This window comes from Aptenodytes forsteri, unplaced genomic scaffold, assembly GCF_000699145.1.
Source record: "Aptenodytes forsteri isolate BGI_AS27 unplaced genomic scaffold, ASM69914v1 Scaffold7, whole genome shotgun sequence".
NCBI classification, from domain to species: domain Eukaryota; kingdom Metazoa; phylum Chordata; class Aves; order Sphenisciformes; family Spheniscidae; genus Aptenodytes; species Aptenodytes forsteri.
The window spans coordinates 3358136-3376679 of NW_008795919.1; the positions used below are offsets into that span (position 1 = coordinate 3358136).

The 18544-nt window shown below is 52.8% G+C and overlaps 1 protein-coding gene across 1 annotated transcript in view; it reads left to right on the top strand.

Moving 5' to 3' along the window:
• Positions 1–18544, top strand: part of MACF1 (microtubule-actin crosslinking factor 1) — a 109586-nt gene that overhangs the window by 17629 nt on the left and 73413 nt on the right. Inside the window, exons 18-37 of the mRNA XM_019473540.1 lie at positions 889–1041; positions 1532–1686; positions 2118–2244; positions 2692–2875; positions 3498–3667; positions 3949–4127; positions 4325–4463; positions 4938–5131; positions 5308–5470; positions 5761–5844; positions 5953–6060; positions 6702–6800; positions 6981–7133; positions 7242–7330; positions 7839–7974; positions 11105–15362; positions 15520–16538; positions 17040–17189; positions 17601–17816; positions 17916–18065. Coding sequence (XP_019329085.1) covers positions 889–1041; positions 1532–1686; positions 2118–2244; positions 2692–2875; positions 3498–3667; positions 3949–4127; positions 4325–4463; positions 4938–5131; positions 5308–5470; positions 5761–5844; positions 5953–6060; positions 6702–6800; positions 6981–7133; positions 7242–7330; positions 7839–7974; positions 11105–15362; positions 15520–16538; positions 17040–17189; positions 17601–17816; positions 17916–18065 — 7926 coding nt within the window. The remainder of the gene's footprint in view (positions 1–888; positions 1042–1531; positions 1687–2117; positions 2245–2691; positions 2876–3497; positions 3668–3948; positions 4128–4324; positions 4464–4937; positions 5132–5307; positions 5471–5760; positions 5845–5952; positions 6061–6701; positions 6801–6980; positions 7134–7241; positions 7331–7838; positions 7975–11104; positions 15363–15519; positions 16539–17039; positions 17190–17600; positions 17817–17915; positions 18066–18544) is intronic.

Sequence of the window (18544 nt, forward strand, 5' to 3'; positions counted from 1 at the left end):
AACCATTAAATTATCCTCCACTGTTGTTAGCGCACTAACCGACCCCGAGAGTACCAAGCATGAGGGAGAACGTTTTTCTGGGATCCTTTTTAAACTTTTGCAGCCAGAACGGGCTGAGCTGCCACTAATCACACGAGCTGCCAGTGTCGTGATCCGCACACGTCTCCATCGGTGCCGGAGGCTGTTCCAGGGGAGCTTTGCCACCAGTCCACCGGGTTGTGCCATCACTCAACCCAGCGGGGACCTGTGGGAATCAATTATGCAGCATCTTCCTCCAACTGGCAAATTTCTACCCAAACCCAGAGACCTGTGCGATCACTCCACCACTAGCCCCTTCTCCTGAGATGTTTTATCCGCATAATTCATCGTATCCCCATTCCAGCCATTGGTTTAAACATGCCTTCATCCTTTGCTTTAGAAAAGGGAGCATGTTTCTGTGGTCTCTCCTCCAGACAACTAAACGTCCCTGGCTTTGGGCTGGAGCTTGTCCTGCTCTTGGCCCCTTACACCTCCTGGGACTTCAATTTTGGTGTATGCTGTGTTCTCTGTTTTTTCCCTTTTGAAAGAAAATGTTTTCTTGTCCTAGCAGCAAAAGAGCCAGAGGCGTGCATGCAGCTTGGCAGGGCAGTGGGAGGAGTAGTGGAGAGGTCCCACCCTGACTTGAAGCCCGTTCTCCCTTCCATCCCACCTCCTGACCCCTCCTCCCATCCCGTTAGGGCAGCAGGATCCTCCTGACACGTTTGTTCAACCCTTGAGGTCCCAGTGTAGCTCTTGCAGGCCAGCACTGGGGTGGGGGGGTGCCGAGATGCCTGGGGGTGCCGAGATGCCTGGGAGAGACCTCCTCTCCCCTGCCTCGAGCAACCCGTCCTTCATCCTTCTTTCTGCCAGGATGAGAAGGAGCAGCTCATTCAGTCGAAGAGCTCCGTCGCCAGCCTGGTGGGACGGTCCAAAACCATCGTTCAGCTCCGGCCCAGGAACCCAGAGCACCTTGTGAAGAGCACGATCCCCATCAAGGCTGTTTGTGACTATCGGCAGATCGAGGTGAGGACTGGAAGGGTGTCGGCGTGACTTCGAAAGGGCAGGCAGGGACGAGGCAGGGGAGCAACGCCCGTGATGGTTTAGGATGAGCTCTGCGGTGTTTGTCAATGGAAAGCGGGAACGGAGTGGGAAGACAGGAGGAGGGAAATAGCACGGCTGTTTTTCCTGGAGCGGATTTCCGTGTCTCAGATTTATTCTGGGCAGGAGCTAAGGTCCTTTTCCCCAAGGAGGATGGGCTTTATCAGCCTCAGCCAAAGAAGCACGTGGGTGGTAGCCAACTCCGTTTAACTTCCTTGTCCCTTCCTCTCCAGACATGAGCGTGCTGCACTGCCTGGCACTATACCAAGCTTTTGCTTGATTAAAATATATACATATATATCTCTGTGTTTGTGGAAGCTGGCTCGCCCCCAGGAGGGGAGCTGGCAGCGAGGGCGGGCGTGTGCAGCCCTGCTGCTGGTTTCTGACGGGCCGGGTGGTGTTGGTGCCGCTGCAGATCACCATCTGCAGGAATGACGAGTGCGTGCTGGAGGACAATTCCCAGAGGACCAAGTGGAAGGTGATCAGTCCCACGGGGAACGAGGCCATGGTGCCTTCTGTCTGCTTCCTGATCCCCCCGCCCAACAAAGAGGCCATCGAGATGGCCAACAGGTAAACTGCTGGTCTCTGCTGCCGGGGAGTCCCAGAGGTGCAGTGGCAGGGAGATGGGGAGGGGGTTGGTGGCATGGGAGGGGACAGATCTGGCGTGGGAATGGGAGAGGAGCTGGGGTGGAGGAATAGGAATGGGTGACACAGCTGATTCGGGGCAAGGGAGGGAATCCTTCATGGTTATACAGCTGCAAACTCCATCGCAGCAACTGCTATAGTAGCTTGCAAAAGAGAAAAAGGTGATTTGGGAGGAGGGGTCCCTCCAGGGATCTCTGGCACTGAAGAGCGGGAGCATCGCTCGCTGCGGGCTGCCAGGCTGGGATCGCTGCCTTGATGGGCTGCTGGCTGGCAGCGATGGCTGGTGGATTGACAGGGTCAGGGCTGAGCGTGCTGGGGAGATCCAGGGCTGACGGATCTGCTCCTTCCCATTGCAGGGTGGAACAGTTGTACCAGAAAGTGATGGCTCTCTGGCACCAGCTCCACATAAACACAAAGAGCCTCATCTCCTGGAACTACCTGCGGAAGGACATAGGCCTGGTGCAAAGCTTCAGCATCGAAAAGGTACGGTAGGAACTTCTCTGCCTGGCTCCGGGGCTGCGCTGCTTACTGTCCGGGCTTCTTCACGTGGCTGAGGAAGAAAGGAAGCGTCAAAGGGAAGACCAGAGACTGCAGGGTTGGGGAAGTCGAGGGTCTTTGCACCTTGAACAGTGGGAAAACCTGAGCTTGGGGGTTCTGTGCAAAATGATTGCAGTTTTTCCCCATAAAAAGAGCGTCAGCAGTTTGCTGCTAAGCTGTAATAGGCATAAGAGATTGTGGACTTAGCATTTCATTAGGGAGTGAGCAAGGCTGGAGGGAGGCACGAGGCTGATACAGAGGAGCTTGCCTTTTCTCCTCTAAAGAGAAAACACTCGCTTGGCAAACGAAGGTGATTAAGCCGGGGAGGGTGGCTTCAGGTGATGCGTAGGAAGTTGTTCCCGGTGGTTAGATGTGCTGCTCTTCCACTTGCAGCTCAGATCCTTAGCGCAAGGGGAGTGCCAGCAAGCCATGAAGAGCCTCCAGGCGCACTACGAGGACTTCCTGCAGGACAGCCGGGACTCGGAGCTCTTCTCGGTGTCGGACCGGCTACGCCTGGAGGAGGAAGTGGAGTCTTCCAAGGAACACATCCGGCAGCTGCTGGAGTCCATGGAGAACGGTGAGCTTCAAAGGGCTGATGGATTAACCAGGAGCTATGGGGACTCATAAACAAAGGATTTATGGGATGGCTTCATTTTCTTTTTTTTTCCCTGAGCTAGCTAGTTGACGGTGTGAGCAGCTGCTCTCCTTATTTCTCCATCCGTTCAAGTGTTCGGCCTTTGTCCAGTGATGTTCCTGCAGAGAGGGCTTGGCTTTGCAGCTTCAGCTTAACTGCTGAGTCCTCTTACCCTACTATTGTTGGAGATGGGTTTAGTCATTAGTCAGGACACGTTCTGAGCAAGGAGTTCTTCCTGCATTTAATCTTTAAGAAAATATATGTGGTGGCCACAGTCCCGCTGCTCAGAGCAGCGGGTGGCTCCCAGCGTGACACAGCAGGACTGAGTCCCACTAAGACTGGGGACTCCGGCTTCACCACGCGAGGTGCCCTGTGGCTGGACTCATTCTCAACTGCGTTTGAATGAGATGATTTGATTAACTTGTTTTCTGTCTAAGCAGAGACCCTGGTGACTCGGTGTCAGCGTGATGCTGCGCTTGGCTCCGGGGCTCCGGCAGGTCCCGTTTGGGGCAGATACCGGCCGGGGTTGTTTGAGCTGCTGTTTTGGTTTGTCTGTGACTCGCAGAAGACAAGGATGAGACCATTGCCAGGACGTATCTCTCAGAGCTGAAGAATATCCGTCTGCGCCTGGAGGAGCGTGAGCAGAGGCTAGTGAGCCAAATCCAGTCCCCGAGCAGCGCCCGAGCAGATGGTGATACTATCCAGGAAAACACCATCCGCATTGCAGAGCAGGAGGTCAGTCCTGCCGCTGTGAGATGTGGAGGGGAGGGAGGTGGTGGCCGCTGGTCTTTAGCATGCGCCAAAAATAGCTTTTAACTTCTCCAGGGTGAACGTGTGGGTGGTGGGTGCGTGACTGTGTGGGGTTCGAGAGGATCTTGCTGCACAGAAAGTAGCAGGAAACCTCTCCAGGTGGGCTCCCTGCTTCATTTCATACCCATCTCCTTTGCCAAGGGCAATCCTACTTTTTCTCCACCTGCTTGGGCTCTCCTTCCACCTTCTTTCCCTTCCTCCCCTAGCGCATGCAGGAGGATCTGCAGCGGCTGCAATCGGACCTGCGGTTCATTTCTGGGAGATGCTACAGCTTCCTCGACAAGGCGCCCGTGGGGTCCAGCACGCCCCATTTGCGTTCTGAACTTGACTTCGTGGTGAACAAGATGGACCAGATGTATGGGCTGTCTTCCATCTACCTGGACAAGTGAGTCAGGATGTGGCTCTGTTCCCGAATTCCTTTTTGTATCTGCCTGATTCTGCTGAAGACCTTTCTTCTGGCCCTCTAACACACCTTGCGCTGAGCTCCATCCCTCTGCGGCACACGGTGCAAACAGCCTCGCGATCAAGAGGATCTGTGCGAAGTTTTGGATGTCATTGTGCTGCCTCTGTTTGATTTGCCAGGTTGAAGACAGTTGATGTTATTATTCGTAACACCCAAGGAGCAGAGTCTCTGGTCAAAGGGTATGAGGTTAAGCTGAGCCAAGAGGAGGCAGTCCCCGCTGACCTGGCAGCTATTCAGTCTCACAGAGTGGCGTTACAGGTTGGTGCTGTTCGCTTCCCAAGGTGGGCAGGCAGAAACCAGCCAATGCTTTGGCGTTTGTCAAGCAGGGTCCTTCCCTTTCTCTGCTGAATTTGCACTGTATGCCATTTTTCTTGCCTCGGTATAACTGCCGGGATGATTTTGTGCCGCTTATGTGATCCCGTATTGCTTTGTAAAGGTAAAGGAGCTGCTATGGCTTGTGCCCTCTCTTGTAGGGCACATGCTGATACCTGTGAGCATCTTGGCAGCTACGTGTCCTGTTGCTGTAGGACAGGGGCTCAACCAATCTGACTTGCTCCAAGCTGGGAACATGATCCCCTCCATTTTGTACCTCCTGTAATCTCTTCTTTGCAGAGAGGGAGAATAAACCCCTTCTTCAGGCTTGTCAGCTCCGGGCAGGAGGGCATCTCTGACTTAATGTGCCTTTTGCTTTCCATGACGTTGAACCGGTGCTGTCTCTTGCTGGTTTTGCAGCAATGGCTTGGAGAGGCGAAGGACAAGAGCTCTGTCTTCTCCATGTTGGAGGAGGAGATGGCAAAGGCAAAGGCGGTGGGAGAGCAGCTGTACCGGCTGAGACAAGAGCGCAGCATCGACCTCGAGCGCTATCAGGAGAAGGGAAGCCAGCTGTGGGATCGCTGGCAGCGAGTCTGCGCCCAGATTGAGACCCGGTGAGAAACCTCCTGCCTCCTTTCGCAGATTTACTTTCATGCTTCAGCTGAGAGCTTGGGTCAGGCTTGTTAGCAGCAATATTTTTCCAGATGGGATTCCCGCTGGTGGCCGGGATACCCCTATAGCCTACGGTGGCATTTCGCCCTCTTCTTATTTGTCTTGGTTCTTCTCTCAGCCACGCGGAGCTGGAGAGCATCCAGGAGGTGCTGAGTGATTACCGGCAGTGCCACAGTGCCCTAATCCAGTGGATCGAGGAGATCACGGTCCAGCAGGAGCTGATGAAGCCTGGGCAGGCGGAGGACAGCCGGGTGCTGTCGGAGCAGCTGAGCCAGCAAACGGTAAGACAGGACCTTGTGATGTCTCGATGGCGTGCCGCGTCCTTCTACTGCAATCTTTTCATCTGTGAGCTTGAAAATATGAAACGCAGTGGGGAAGAGGCTGCAGGCTTGATCTGGGTGTCTGGGAAGCAGAGAAACTCTGCTTAGCTTGCGGTGGAGAATGAGGCCTTGCATAAAAAATTAAAGAGGATAAAGGCTTTACCCAAAAGGGGAGGGATGGGGACTGAAATTCAGCTCAGCACCCGCAGCAGCTGTCCTGACAACCATTTTTGCTTTGAATTTTGTTGAAGGCTTTGGCTGCAGAAATCGAGAAAAATCAAGCCAAACTGGACCAGTGTCAGAAATTCTCCCAGCAATACTCGGCTGCCGTCAAGGTACGGGTCCCCTCCTGCACCTAAACAAGGCTGGCTGGGCAGAAACGGCCCCAGCACAGTTTGCATCTCGCATGCTCCATGACTCTCCACCCCTGGTTGCGTTTGCAGGACTACGAGTTGCAGCTCATGACGTACAGGGCGTTTGTTGAGTCGCAGCAGAAGTCTCCCATGAAACGCCGGCGCATGCTCTCGTCCTCGGACGCCATCACGCAGGAGGTAGGAGCGCGGCCGCCCGCCCGACCTTGCGAGGGAGAAATTGTGCAGGGGGTTCTTCGATGCCGAGCAAACCACCGAGCAGCCTCTGTGAAACGAGCTCCTTTCTGCTGAACTCTCTTGTATAAATAAAGTTTCCACCCTCGCTGTTTTTTCCAATAGCCAGAGAGGATGGCTTAGTGCTCTAAGCACCAGGTATGAAATACCTAGACTCCTGGGAACCCCTGGGTCAAATCCAGCGGGGTCGGCTCAGCCCTTCAGCCTTGCGAGGTAAATAATCAGAGCGCCATGCAGCATTACTGTGTGTGGATCTTTGGGATGAGACCTTTAGGGACCCGAGGTCCTGTCTGCTCCGTGTGGACATTAAAGATCCCGGTAGCCCTCTTGTAAGAGTTGAGCATCCACCCCAGCGTCCATGACCGGAGTCTCCCCTTCGCTCCAGTGTTGTCCAGCATGCCGTGTATGGCCACAACCCTCCCCGTCAGACTTGCTGCATTTCATTGATGCCATACTGGGTCTGCGAGGTGCCTGGGGGGCTTCCCAAGCGAGAGATGGTGCATCCCTGTCATGTCCTGTAAAGTACGTCGCTCCGGATCCGCCGGTCGTGACTGACGCGCCCCGTTTCCCCCTCTCTCCCTTCGCAGTTCATGGATTTGCGGACTCGCTATACAGCTCTGGTGACGTTAACCACGCAGCACGTGAAGTACATCAGCGATGCTCTCCGGCGGCTGGAGGAGGAGGAGGTAAGGGTGTTGTATGGAACTGAACTCTGTTCAAAATGCGCAGGCGCATTTCCTCGCTCCCCCAAGGATGCTGCTCCGTCTTGAGGTTACATCTCGGGCGCTGCTCCCGAGAGCCTCTCCGCCTTTGGAAATCTGGGACCCCTTTGACGTGGTTACCTTCCCTCCCTCCTCTGTTTGCAGAAAGTAGTGGAGGAGGAGAAGCAGGAGCACGTGGACAAGGTGAAGGAACTCCTGGGCTGGGCCCTGGGCTTGAAGCAGAGTGTACAAGGCAGGACGGCTGCTGCCGGGAGCAGAGAGCTGGGTGACATTGAGAAATCCATCTCGGAACAGCAGGTAAACGGGCGGCAACCGTCAGGCAGTTTGTTTAACTTCTCCTCTTTTTCCACAGCTGAATTAAGCTTCTTTCTTTCTTTCTTTCTTTTTTTTTTTTCCCCCCGACAGGCCCTGAATGAGGAGCTGGCCGCGAAGAAGGAGCAGGTCTCTGAGGCCATCAAAACTTCACAAATCTTCCTGGCAAAACACGGCCACAAGTGAGTGTGGCCCGAGGAGGGGACAGGCAGGGAGAGCGGTGGGGTGAGATGAGATACCTTAGAGCTGGCGCTGGTGGGCTGGCGTCTCTAACGGGAGTCGGACGCTGGACCCCAAAAACAGTGATGAGCTGCACGTGACAGTTGGGGTCCAGCGTCCGACTCCCGTTAAAAACAGTGATGAGCTGCACGTGACAGTTGTCGTCTTTCTTACCTGCAACAAGAGCTATGAAATATGCAACCCATTTATGCTGTTGGGACAATATTAATCCCCTTTAGTAGTGATCCAGCCTTGTGTATTTGGGGATTTGATCCTTACAATGCGGGTCAGCCTTTGCTGAGCACAATTACCCTTGCTGGTTTTAGCTGAGCCGGGTGAGGAGGAGGGCAGTGGGAAGAGGGGACTCGTGGTGGCTTTGGTCTTTTCCTTCACCAGAAGAACATGTTAATTCTGCAGAGCTGGGAGCTGGTTTGTGCAGTTTCCCCGAGAGATTTCCCCTTCCCCTCGCAGGCTTTCCCATCCGGAGAAGGAACGGATTTCCGCTCAGATCAGTGCCCTCAAGGAGACCTACCAGGCGCTCTGCAGCGACTCCACGGAGCAGCTCCAGCAGCTCCAGAGCCAGCTGGCTCAGGAGACGGAGCACAAGGTACTGGTCCCCGCTCGGTCCCGTGGCTGCACGGACACAGGGCACTCCTCGGGGTGTGAAAAAGGTTTTGCTTGGTTGCGTGTCTCATGGCCACCAGCCGCTCACAGCCCGTCGACTTTCTTACTTGCACGTGGTTGCCCTCCCTTCTCTTCTGTCCATGCATCACCTGAAGCATCCCGGCTGGGGTGGTCCCTGGAGGCCAAGCAGGAGCTGTTTACCTGCTGCCTTCCAGGTCAATGGGAGAGTTGTCCTTCACAATGGTTTTCATCAGAGCTCTGCCCTGTGCACAAGGGTGGGCTTGTTCACGCTTGGTGGGCGAGGACGTAGGTGGACCTCCGTCCTGGAAACGGTCCCCTTAGCAAATCTGTGCCCTCTGAGGAATGCCCTCTCAGTGCTTTAACCGCAGAGGGCTCCATCTCGCAGGCTGCCTGCGTGCAGGAGACTCAAGAAGGTGGGTTTCTGCAGAAGGGCATTTGCCCGTGCGGTCTCGTGTACCTCAGGGTCTGGCGAGAGGTTTGTCTCGGCTGCGGCTGAATGAAGTTGCTCTCCCCAGTGGAAGAGCAACTGCATTGTCCAGGCCCTCAGCTGACCTGGGCGACCTTCACGACCTGTAGCTGGACCCATTCCCTCTTCACATCCACCAGCGCTCCCGTCAGTCCCCATCCTTGTTTCACTGGGTAGGGAGGGCTGAAAGCACATCCTTATTGCCTCTGTTATGAGCTGTCTTCGGTCATTCACAGATATACGTGTACGTGTTATGTAAGTGTATATACATGTGTCGATGGATATATTTGTGTGTTTGCTTGCTGGCTCCCTGTACTCTGAAGCAACGGCCCGCTCAGATCTGGATGCGCGATGCAGGTTTTGGCTGTTGGGTCCATGAGTGAAGCCCTGTTCGAGCCGCTCATGGGAGGAAGGCGACGGGGCTGCTTGTTTGAAATCTGCCTGTCCAGCTTTTACCTAAACATATAGTGATTCTCTCCAAATGGGACTTTATAGCACATTTCAGGTGTCTCAGTGCAGTAGATGCTTTCTGTTGCAAGCCCTTTAGCCCTTGTGCTGGCAGCAGAAAGCTTACGATGAGCAAACCGACTTCGTTAGTCGCCGCTAAGCCATCACGGCTTTGATGCTGCTGCTGCCAGGAGAGCAGCTGAGAGCAGCCTGCCTGTGGAAAGGATGCTTTTTCCTTTCCCTTTTTCCTTCCTCCCGGACAGGAAAATGACTTTATAGCAAAAGCCTTCTCCAGGGCTTGCCGGGCTGTTTTCGTACAGCATGAGCACGCTTTGGGGCTCAGGCTAGAACAGTTTTCACTCACGCTCTCGACAAAGCCCAGGAAACGAGATGAGAGGTGGCAGTGGGGCTTCGCCGTAGATCCCTGGCCCGTCTACGAGATGATCCCTGCAGCTCTTGTGCGGTGCAGTTGCTTCACTGTAGAGGGAGCATGAGGAACTCTTTAACATTTGCTTGCTGGAAACATCCAACTGTCAGAGAGAAGTTATAAAAGACAAAAACGCAAAGCAGAACGCGCTAAATTGAGCATGATGTGTCCCTGTACAGTTTGTGTTTCATGTCAACTGTTTTTAAGATTAACTGACATCCTTGCTTACAAGTTTAACTAACCCTCCGGGATTTAAACAAACAAAACACACAAAGTGAAAGAGGACGACCTGTGTGTGGGGTTCTTTTTGCAAACAAAACAGTCGCATGCTGGACGCTAACACCAAGCTTTACACTGTGTGTGATACGGCTGAACTGCTCCATAAGGCTCTGTCTTTAACTGCTCAAGGCACACCCTGCAACTCGGGTAAGTAAAAGCCTTTTACCCCCTTCTCTCCCACCTCCTTTTTTTATCTTTCTCTTTTTTCCCCCCTCCTCTTCTCTGTCTTTCCACGGCTTGTTCATCTCCCAGCGTGCATGCCTGAGTCTGGCGGTGATGGTGGAGAGCTTAGGTTTTTCCAGCAGGTTCACCCTGTCTCCGCAGCAGAAGGCAGCGGGGGGAACTGCAGACCAGCCTGGTGGAGGCTGCATCCTCTGCTCTGCCCTAACCGAGCTGTGCCGCAGCTACAAACATCCCCAGCTGCCTGTGCTGTTAGACTCACCGATTAAAAAAAGAAATCTGGGGGTCTTGGGGATGCCAAAGGAATTCATTCCACAATCCAGATTCCCTCCTCCCTATCCCCACAAAAATCTTTTAGTGCTTGGGCCAACCTTATACCCAACCAGCGGGACTGGGAGAAACCCAAACGTCCGAAGAGCCGTTAGTCTTTATCATCTTAATTTTTACCCTCCCTGTGGGGATACCAGCAAGAAGAGAAAAAGCCCCTCCAGAAACCCCAAAGTGGATGGTCTGTTCCCAGCCTGTCACTGTTTCCATGCTGGGACCTCCAACTTTTTATATTTCTGCCCTTGCCCTGTCTGAAGAGCACAGCTACTTAGAGGTGCTGGAGCGGGGCAGAGTGGGTGCCGGTGGTCACGCTCGGGGAGCTGCCCTGCATGCAGTGCTCCTGCCCTAATGCATGGCTGGTCTGTGTGGCTGGGGAGCTGCTCCATGGCACGGGGCTCTGTGGTGTTCCCTGGCTGTCCTGGCACTCGAGATCTGCTGGGGGAAGTGCAGGGTTTAAGCATGGCAGGAGTCAGGGTGGAAACTGCGCTGGGAGAGGTTCCTGGATACCCTGAAGTGGACATCTTTGGGGGTTTTTCTCCTCCGAGTACACAGTGGGATTTGTGTTGTCTTTACTTTTTAAAACAAGAGTTGTTGAACGGCTTTGGTGTGCTTGTTGGTCTCCTTCCCTCTGTTTCTCCATGGAGCATCAGGAGCACTTCTGGGTTTTGCTGCTTGCCGCTTTGCTGCGTTACTGTTGGTGGATGTTGGAAGCATCTTAGTGCTGCCCTGGGTGATGGACTAGATGAGCATTAAAACTTGCTGGCAATGTGCAAGCTAGCAAATGCACCAATTTGCGTGCTGTGATGCCTTTGGAGTTGCATTTCAAACACTTTGGGACTCCTTTCTAGCCTGTTTAGGGTTTTTAAACTTTTTTTTGGAAACTGAGACCTCCCTGGACCTCATACAATCTGAGTGCTGGCAATGCTCAATTCTGATTTAATTCTTTTCCTTCTCTTTCTGTTCTAGGGCAACGAAGCAGTGGCAGGAGTGATCGATCTTGGCACGGTAGAAATATTCCCTGTCTTTGGTGCTATGCAGAGAGGTCTTATAGATCAGGACACTGGCCTCGCCCTCTTGGAGGCCCAGGTTATCACATCTGACTTAGTTGTTCCAGAGACCAATGAGAAACTCTCCTTGGAGAAAGGTCTGGCAAGAAACATCATCGACCTCAGGACGTTCCAGGTGCTGCAGGAATTGAAGGATGCTCTCCACCGGGTGGAAGAAGTCAGATGTGAAGGGAGGCAGCTCCTACCTGTCGTTACTGCGATAGAAGAGGGGAGGATCAGTGAGAGCATTGGGCTAAAGATTCTTGAAGCTGAGCTCATCACTGGGGGCTTTAAAGTCCATCAGGGCAGAATCAGCATGGAGACAGCGGTGCAAGAAAGGCTCCTTACCCCCCAGCTTTATTCCAGACTTCTCTCTCACCTGGAGGGTGGCAAGGATTTGATTGACCCCAACACTGCTGAGAAAATCAGTCTGCCCGAGCTCATGCACCGATGCATCATCCACCAAGAGACTGGACTGAGGCTGCTCCCGGTCAAGCAGCTGGCGGGTGGGATGGTGAGCTTGAAATCAGGCAGAAAAGTCAGCATCTTCCGTGCGGTCCAGGAAGGGCTGATAGACAGGCAGGTAACGGTCAGGTTGTTGGAAGCCCACCTCTTTGCTGGTGGCATTGTTGACCCCAGGACAGGGCACAGGCTGACTGTGGACGAGGCCGTGAGACATAATTTAATTGACCAGGATTTGGCATGCACGCTTCTTATCCGGCAGCTTCAGACGGGTGGCATCATCGATACCATCACGGGAGAGAGACTGACAATTGATGAAGCTGTAAGGAGAGAGTTGGTAGCACCAAGGATTGCACTGGTGGTCCTGGAATCCCTGTGGTCCTTCATGGGGCTCCTGTGGCCAGAGACGGGGGAGATCGTCCCGGTTGCGGATGCTTTAGAGCAAGGAATCCTGTCTACGGAGTTGGTTTACAAGATTCTCAGCAAGCGGCAACTCATTAAGGCTGTCTTTATACCAGAAACCACTGAGGTGTTGTCCTGGAAGAAAGCAGTTGAACATGGCATCTTGGAGAGAGATGTGGCGAAGAAGCTGAAATCCACGGCCATACCTGATGTCATGGCCAGCGTGCAGCTTGCTGGCTCTCCCAGCAGAAGCAGGCATGCCCAGAGCTCTTCTGGTAGGAGTCCCACAGGTCACAGAGAGCAAACTGACCCTCTGCTAAGGAGTGACGACGAAAGGCTGATGTTCCACTTGATGACCCACAGCTATATCAACATCCATGATGGCCAGAAGCTGCTCTTAGTGGATGGAGAGTTGAACAATCTCACTAAAGCCCTCATCCAAACCCAAGAAAATGGATCCTGTGCACACACGTTGGAAGGGAGTGAAGGCTTTGAGGAGACAAAGGCAAATGCAGCTCTCGAAAGCGAGCCTTGCAATGGTTTGGCTTTGCAGCAGCTTGAGTTTCAATTTGCTCCTTCAAAAGAAAAAAGCGAAAAGGTCCTGCCACCTAGAACTGCTTTGGAGAATGGGGAGGTGGTGATGGGACCTGAAAGCCTCCTGTTGGAGGATGCAGAAGATACCCTTCTTGTGGAGCAGCAAAAGCAGATTTCTACCGAACAGGCTACCATCAAGAGTGAAGCTGATGCTGAATTTGGAAGAGAGCAAGTAGCTACTACAAGCAAGGACAAACATCAGGTAAAACTATCAATGCCAGGACGTCCCGGTGACCTTGGTGGTGGATTCAGAGAAACAGAGGAAATGATGATTGAGGCAGAAGAAGAGTCCAAGCCTACTACAGTAGATGGAGTGGAAAGTATCGAAGATCAGAAGAGGGCATCGGAAAGCGGGGCGGTTGTTGTGAAAAGTGAAATCTGCATATCGATGGATGTTTCAGAAAGTGGAGATAGAGTGGAAATCATGGCAGAGAGGTCTCAGGATGCGCAGGGACCTGAACTAGAGGCAGAAGGTGTTACAGAGATTTACTTGCTAAACGAGGAAACAATTGAGAATGGCATGCTGGGAGGAGAGGAGATTGTGCTCCCTAAAACTAGAGAGGCAGAGCAAACGGAGAGGCAAAGGGAAGACATGGGAAGTGTATTGGAAGTGGAAGAAGAGGGGCAAGAAGCACCATGTGATGAGAGTGTTGATGAAACATCCCTGCCAGCCCCTGCAGAGCAGGAAGCGGAGGACACTTTGGAAACGCTGTTAACGCAGCTCCAAAGCGGTGGCATAATCCATGAGCAGACGGGCAAGACTCTTCTTCTAAATGAAGCAGTAGCCTGCGGCGTGGTGCCCAGCCACACAGCTGTGAAACTAATGGAGAAAATGAAGATGTTCAGTGGCTTCTTTGACTCGCATACATGTGAATCATTAACCACCGAGGACGTCATTGAAGAAGGTCTGATGGATGAGAAGCTTCTCCAGAAGGTATTAGCATCTGACAAAGCGATAAGTGGCGTTCTTGACCCGGGCAATAACTTTGTCTACTCTATCAAGGATGCCGCTGCAGTTGGCCTTCTGGACAAGGAAACGGCAATGAGGATCTTGGAAGGGCAAGTGGTTACTGGAGGGGTCGTTGACTTGAAACGTGGCAAAAAAGTATCGGTCACTTTGGCTTCAAATCTGGGCCTCATAGAGCCAACAGGTCAGAAAGAGCTGATCAAGCTGGAGAAGGCTTCCAAAGGGAAAGACACTGATGAGGTGACCAGACAGAAGCTCATTAGCTTACAGGCTGAAACCAGTGGAATTGCGGATCCTAAAACGAAGCAGCCTTTGACTGTTGCACAGACTGTTGAAAAAGGGCTCCTGAAAAAGGAAAAAGCTTTTCAGCTCTTGACCAAGCAGATTGCTGATGGAGGAATCATCCATCACGTGTCTGGAATGAGGCTTTCGGTAAACGACGCAATGAAACATGGGTTGATCAATCAAGATTTATGTAACGAACTCACGAAAGCTGAAAGCGTGTGCCTGCAGGATTATGTTCATCCAGTTACGAAGGAGAAGCTGCCCTTGCCCCAGGCAGTATCGTTAGGGCTCGTTAGCCCGGACTTCCAGAGGAAAGTGCAAGAAATCCAGGCTGGGAGTGGAAGCATTTTTGATCCTGCTTCTGGCCAGAGACTGGCACTCTGTCAAGCGGTAAAGGAGGGCTTGCTGCCTGAGCAGGTTATGGAGAAAGCCCTGTCATCTTCAGAAATGAAAGAAGGAATGGTAGATCCCGAGACTTGCATGATCGTTCCCTACTCGGAGTTCATAAAGAAGTGTAAAATCGACATTGAATCTGGCCAGAGGTATCTGGAGGTCCATCCCTTCAGAGCCATCAAGGATGAGGTGACGGGGAACAAGCTCACGTGTGCCGAGGCGGTGAGGCTGGGGAAGGTGGACCCTCTGCCCACTCTGCGGTTGCTGCAGGCTCAGGCAGACAGCGGGGGGGTCGTGGAGGGTACCGTCAGCAAGAGGCTCTCCCTGAGGGCTGCTGTGGAGCAGGGGCTGCTGGATGAGGAGATGGCCAAACTCATCGCCACCAACCAGATGAGGACTGGGGGAATTGTTGATGCTAGCAGTGGGAAAAGATTGACTTTAAAGGAAGCTGTTGAAAAAGAACTGATTAGCCAAAAATTAGCTGCCAGTCTTGAGGAGGCACAAATATCTGAAGACAAATATGGTTCTGAGGTCTGCAAAGTAGACGAGCCCCACCTTTCCCAGGAAAAAATGGAAAAAAGATCTCCAGAAGAGGAAGATGTCATCCTCTCTACCAGTGCTGCTAAGAAGTCTGATGGTGTTGAGCATAAAGCCAGATCTGAAGCCATGAGCTACGACGTGGCTGGAGGTGCTGCCACCAAGAGATCCCCAGTGACACCGACAGAAGGGAAATCAAAACCTCAAGAAACTTCAAAGGATGGTGTAACGCGTCAGCCCCAAGAAAAGGTGGAACTGACTCCAGGATACCCCTCAGTATTAGGTACAGCATCTCTCTCCGAAGAGACGGTGGTGGTAAGGGCTATGGAAAAAGGGACTGCAAAAAGCAGCTCCCAGGTGAGAGCAGCTTGGGGGAAGGAATTGAGGAGAGAAGAAGTAGATCGAGGGATAGAGGAAGTGGAGGGATTGGGATTGCAGGAAGAGCAGTCGTTCTTGGACACGGAGGTGCTTCGCAGTGCGGAGGACAGCAAGGAGAGGAGGAGGAGAGGGTTTGTAAGTGCAGAGGGAGTTGTGGCAGGTGAAGAAGGTGCAGCGGTGGCTTCTGAGCAAGGAGAGCGGGCGGGCAGCCTGGATGGGGTAACGCCAGTAGTCCTGAGAGAATCTGTACTGTGGGTCGAGGGAAGGAAGAGATGGGTCCTACAGAGTCTGGAGAACCCCCTAGGGAGTTGTGGCAGGTGAAGAAGGTGCAGCGGTGGCTTCTGAGCAAGGAGAGCGGGCGGGCAGCCTGGATGGGGTAACGCCGGTAGTCCTGAGAGAATCTGTTACTGTGGGTCGAGGGAAGGAAGAGATGGGTCCTACAGAGTCTGGAGAACCCCCTGAGATTGGCATCCCTACGAAGCCTGCAGGAGACGAGCTTGCAGGTGAAAAACCTGTCAAGCACATCGAAGAAGAAACCCCGAGATTGGGTGCAGAAGGTCCAGTTGATCAAGAAAAAACAAGTGAAACTGAGCTAAAACCTACCCAAAAACAGAAAAGCAAGAAAAAGAAAGCAAAGCAGACTGGTGTCCCAGGAGACAGTGCTCAGCCAGAGAAATCTTCTGTGGAAAAGCAGTCCCTTCCTTTTCTGACTGCCAAAAAAATTCCAGGGAAGGAGGAGGAGGACTTCATCTCAAGCATGCCAGAACCAAAACATGAAACCACCACCAAGATTACTGCTGGGTTGGCAAGAGACGCAGCCAAGCACATGGGGAGCAGCAGGGATGAAAAAGAAAAAACAATTTCTGAGAAAGATAAAGAAAACCTTGCCGGGGGTCAGGTGTTCCCTCTTCTCCCAGGACAAGGGAGAGCTCGAGAGGTGATGAAAGGTGGGATCGGAAATGGCCACGATTCCTCGGTGGCATTGAGCCTGGAGGAGAGGATGACCCAGGAAAACACCAAGGTGGAAACCACCAGCGATGTGTCCAGTGCAGCCCCTGCAGCAGGTGAACTGCCCGATGAATTAATTATCAGAGAGGAACCCAGAGAAGTTCAGGAAACCTCTGCAGTCCTTGAGCCTGGAGAAGAGACGCGGCAAGAGCAAACAGCGGAGATCAGCACAGGCCAAGGAGGTGCGCCTGTTCCCCCCAAATCCCAAGGAGAAACACCCCAGGAGAGGACCAGGCAGCCGGGTCCTGGCGATCGGGGCTTGCTCTTACCTGTGATAGTGGAGGGGGAGCTGCTGGAAACCTCGAGGGAATCCACGAGACCAGCCCAGGTAAATTGATGCTTTTTGCTATTTCGACATTTTTTTTTATGAGCTACTTGTGTACGTTTGATGTTAAATCTGTCCGAGGTCCTCAGCACAGAGGACAGCCAGAACATGAGGGGTGGGTGGATGTTTGAGCCTGATGTTGCTGTATCAGCTGCGATGGATTTGGCAAAGGACCTGGTGATGTAGGACTGAAAACACTCAAGGCTTAGTTGCGGGTTCTTTTTGCTAGAGCATTACTTACAAATTACTAATAACTAGGACTCTTTTTTTGGCACTTTTACTGTAACACCAGAGATCTCTTGCCATTTATAAGCTTATGTTGGAAAAAGAGCCATGCGTTTTATTTTTCCTGTAGTAAATCTTGTAGATAAGGCTAGTGAGTGGAAAGTCCCCGAAATGGAATGTTATTAACAGATTTCTTCTCTGAAAAAAAGAATAATATATAATCCTTTGTTTTCTTTTATGTCTAAATTTGAGGTTTTGTTTTACTGTTTGATTCTGCAGATCATGTTCAGCAAGAAGATGTGTCTGGAGCACGATGAGAAGCTGATATCATATCTCTCCATGCTCCGAGATATTGAGATGAGAATCAAACGTGTGCAGCCGGTGGAGCAGAATTTGGCAGCCCTGCACGACCTGCTGCAGCAGGCGGAGGTGAGCGAGGCTGGGCCAGGCTCGGCCGGCATTAGGCAGGACAGAGCTCGTTCCTCCTCTCCCCAGGTTCGTGCACAGCCCTTGCACCTCCTTCCTGCTTCTGGGAGCCAGACAGGGAGGTTAGTCTCGGGTTTAACAGGCATTTATATGCAAACCCCATCCCTCCCTGCTCTGGCACTGCCTCTGGCTCACCTTCTCCTCCCTGCTTAGACAATAACCTAAGCTTGGCTGAAATGAGTTTTACAGCCTGGAGAAAGACAGGCGAGTGCTGGCAGCTGAGCGGGGCTGGATGAATCTTTCTAGCAGATAGACGCAGTGTTTGGAGCTGGGTCTCCAAAACCTTTCCTCAGTATTGGCAGTGGGAAGATGAAGTCACCATATCTTAGACATAACGATGCTGTCTTGCCTCAGGCCCTGAGCGCTGAGCTGCAGGAGCTGAGCTTCCCAGTGAATCAGGAGTTGGACACCGTGAAATGGATTGTGGCCAACCCCCCTGAAGAAGTCCCTGAGCAATTACTGAAGGCTTTGGAGAAGGATGCCAAGAACCTCCAGAAGTCTCTGAGCTCTGCGAGTGATGTCCTGGAGTCCCGGCTGCAAAACCTGCGTGGGGCGGCAGAAACCGAAAAGGTAGAGCTGGCAACTGTCCCCGCTGCCTCCCGAGCATCCCAGCGCTCCTTCCCTGGAGCGCTCTGCTCCTTCTTTAAATGATGCATTTCTGTTTTTAAGGCTAAAATCCTGGCACGTCACGAGACTCTCCAGGGCAAACTCCAGGAGCTGCTGAGCTGGGTCTCTGGCACTGCAGAGTCGCTGGACGGCAGCGGTTACCACCACACGACTGATGTGAACAGCTTGAGTCGCTGCCTCCAGCACTACAAGGTAACCATGGCAATGCCCCTAATCCTTCTGGCTGATGAAGTTGCTGTCCTCTACGCGGAGGAGAAGCTTTTAATCCTGCTTCCCTCCTGGAGCCTACCAAAGGTTTGCCCTTATCCTGTGTTACAGGAGGAGCAACAATATTGTTATTTGCTCCAAAGTCATTTGTTTCCACAATACACAAACCATCTCTTTGGCCGTTTGGGGAACATGCTGAAATGCAGGTGTGTGGTGGGGGCTGAGCGACCGGGAGGGATTGCCGTCAGGCTGTTGAGGAGAGAGCTGCGTCCTCTGGGGGGGCTCCGAGAGCCCCCTCCATCACACCTGCCCCAGTCTCCCATCGACTGTAGGAGGAGCCCAGGCTCCCCTCCACATTTAATCATCTTTTAACGATAGCTTTCAAGATTCGGTCAGTTCAGCATCTCCTGTTCGCTGGTAGCACCTTGGTGTTGAAGGCAGGGGATCGAAGGCTTTGAGAGCTG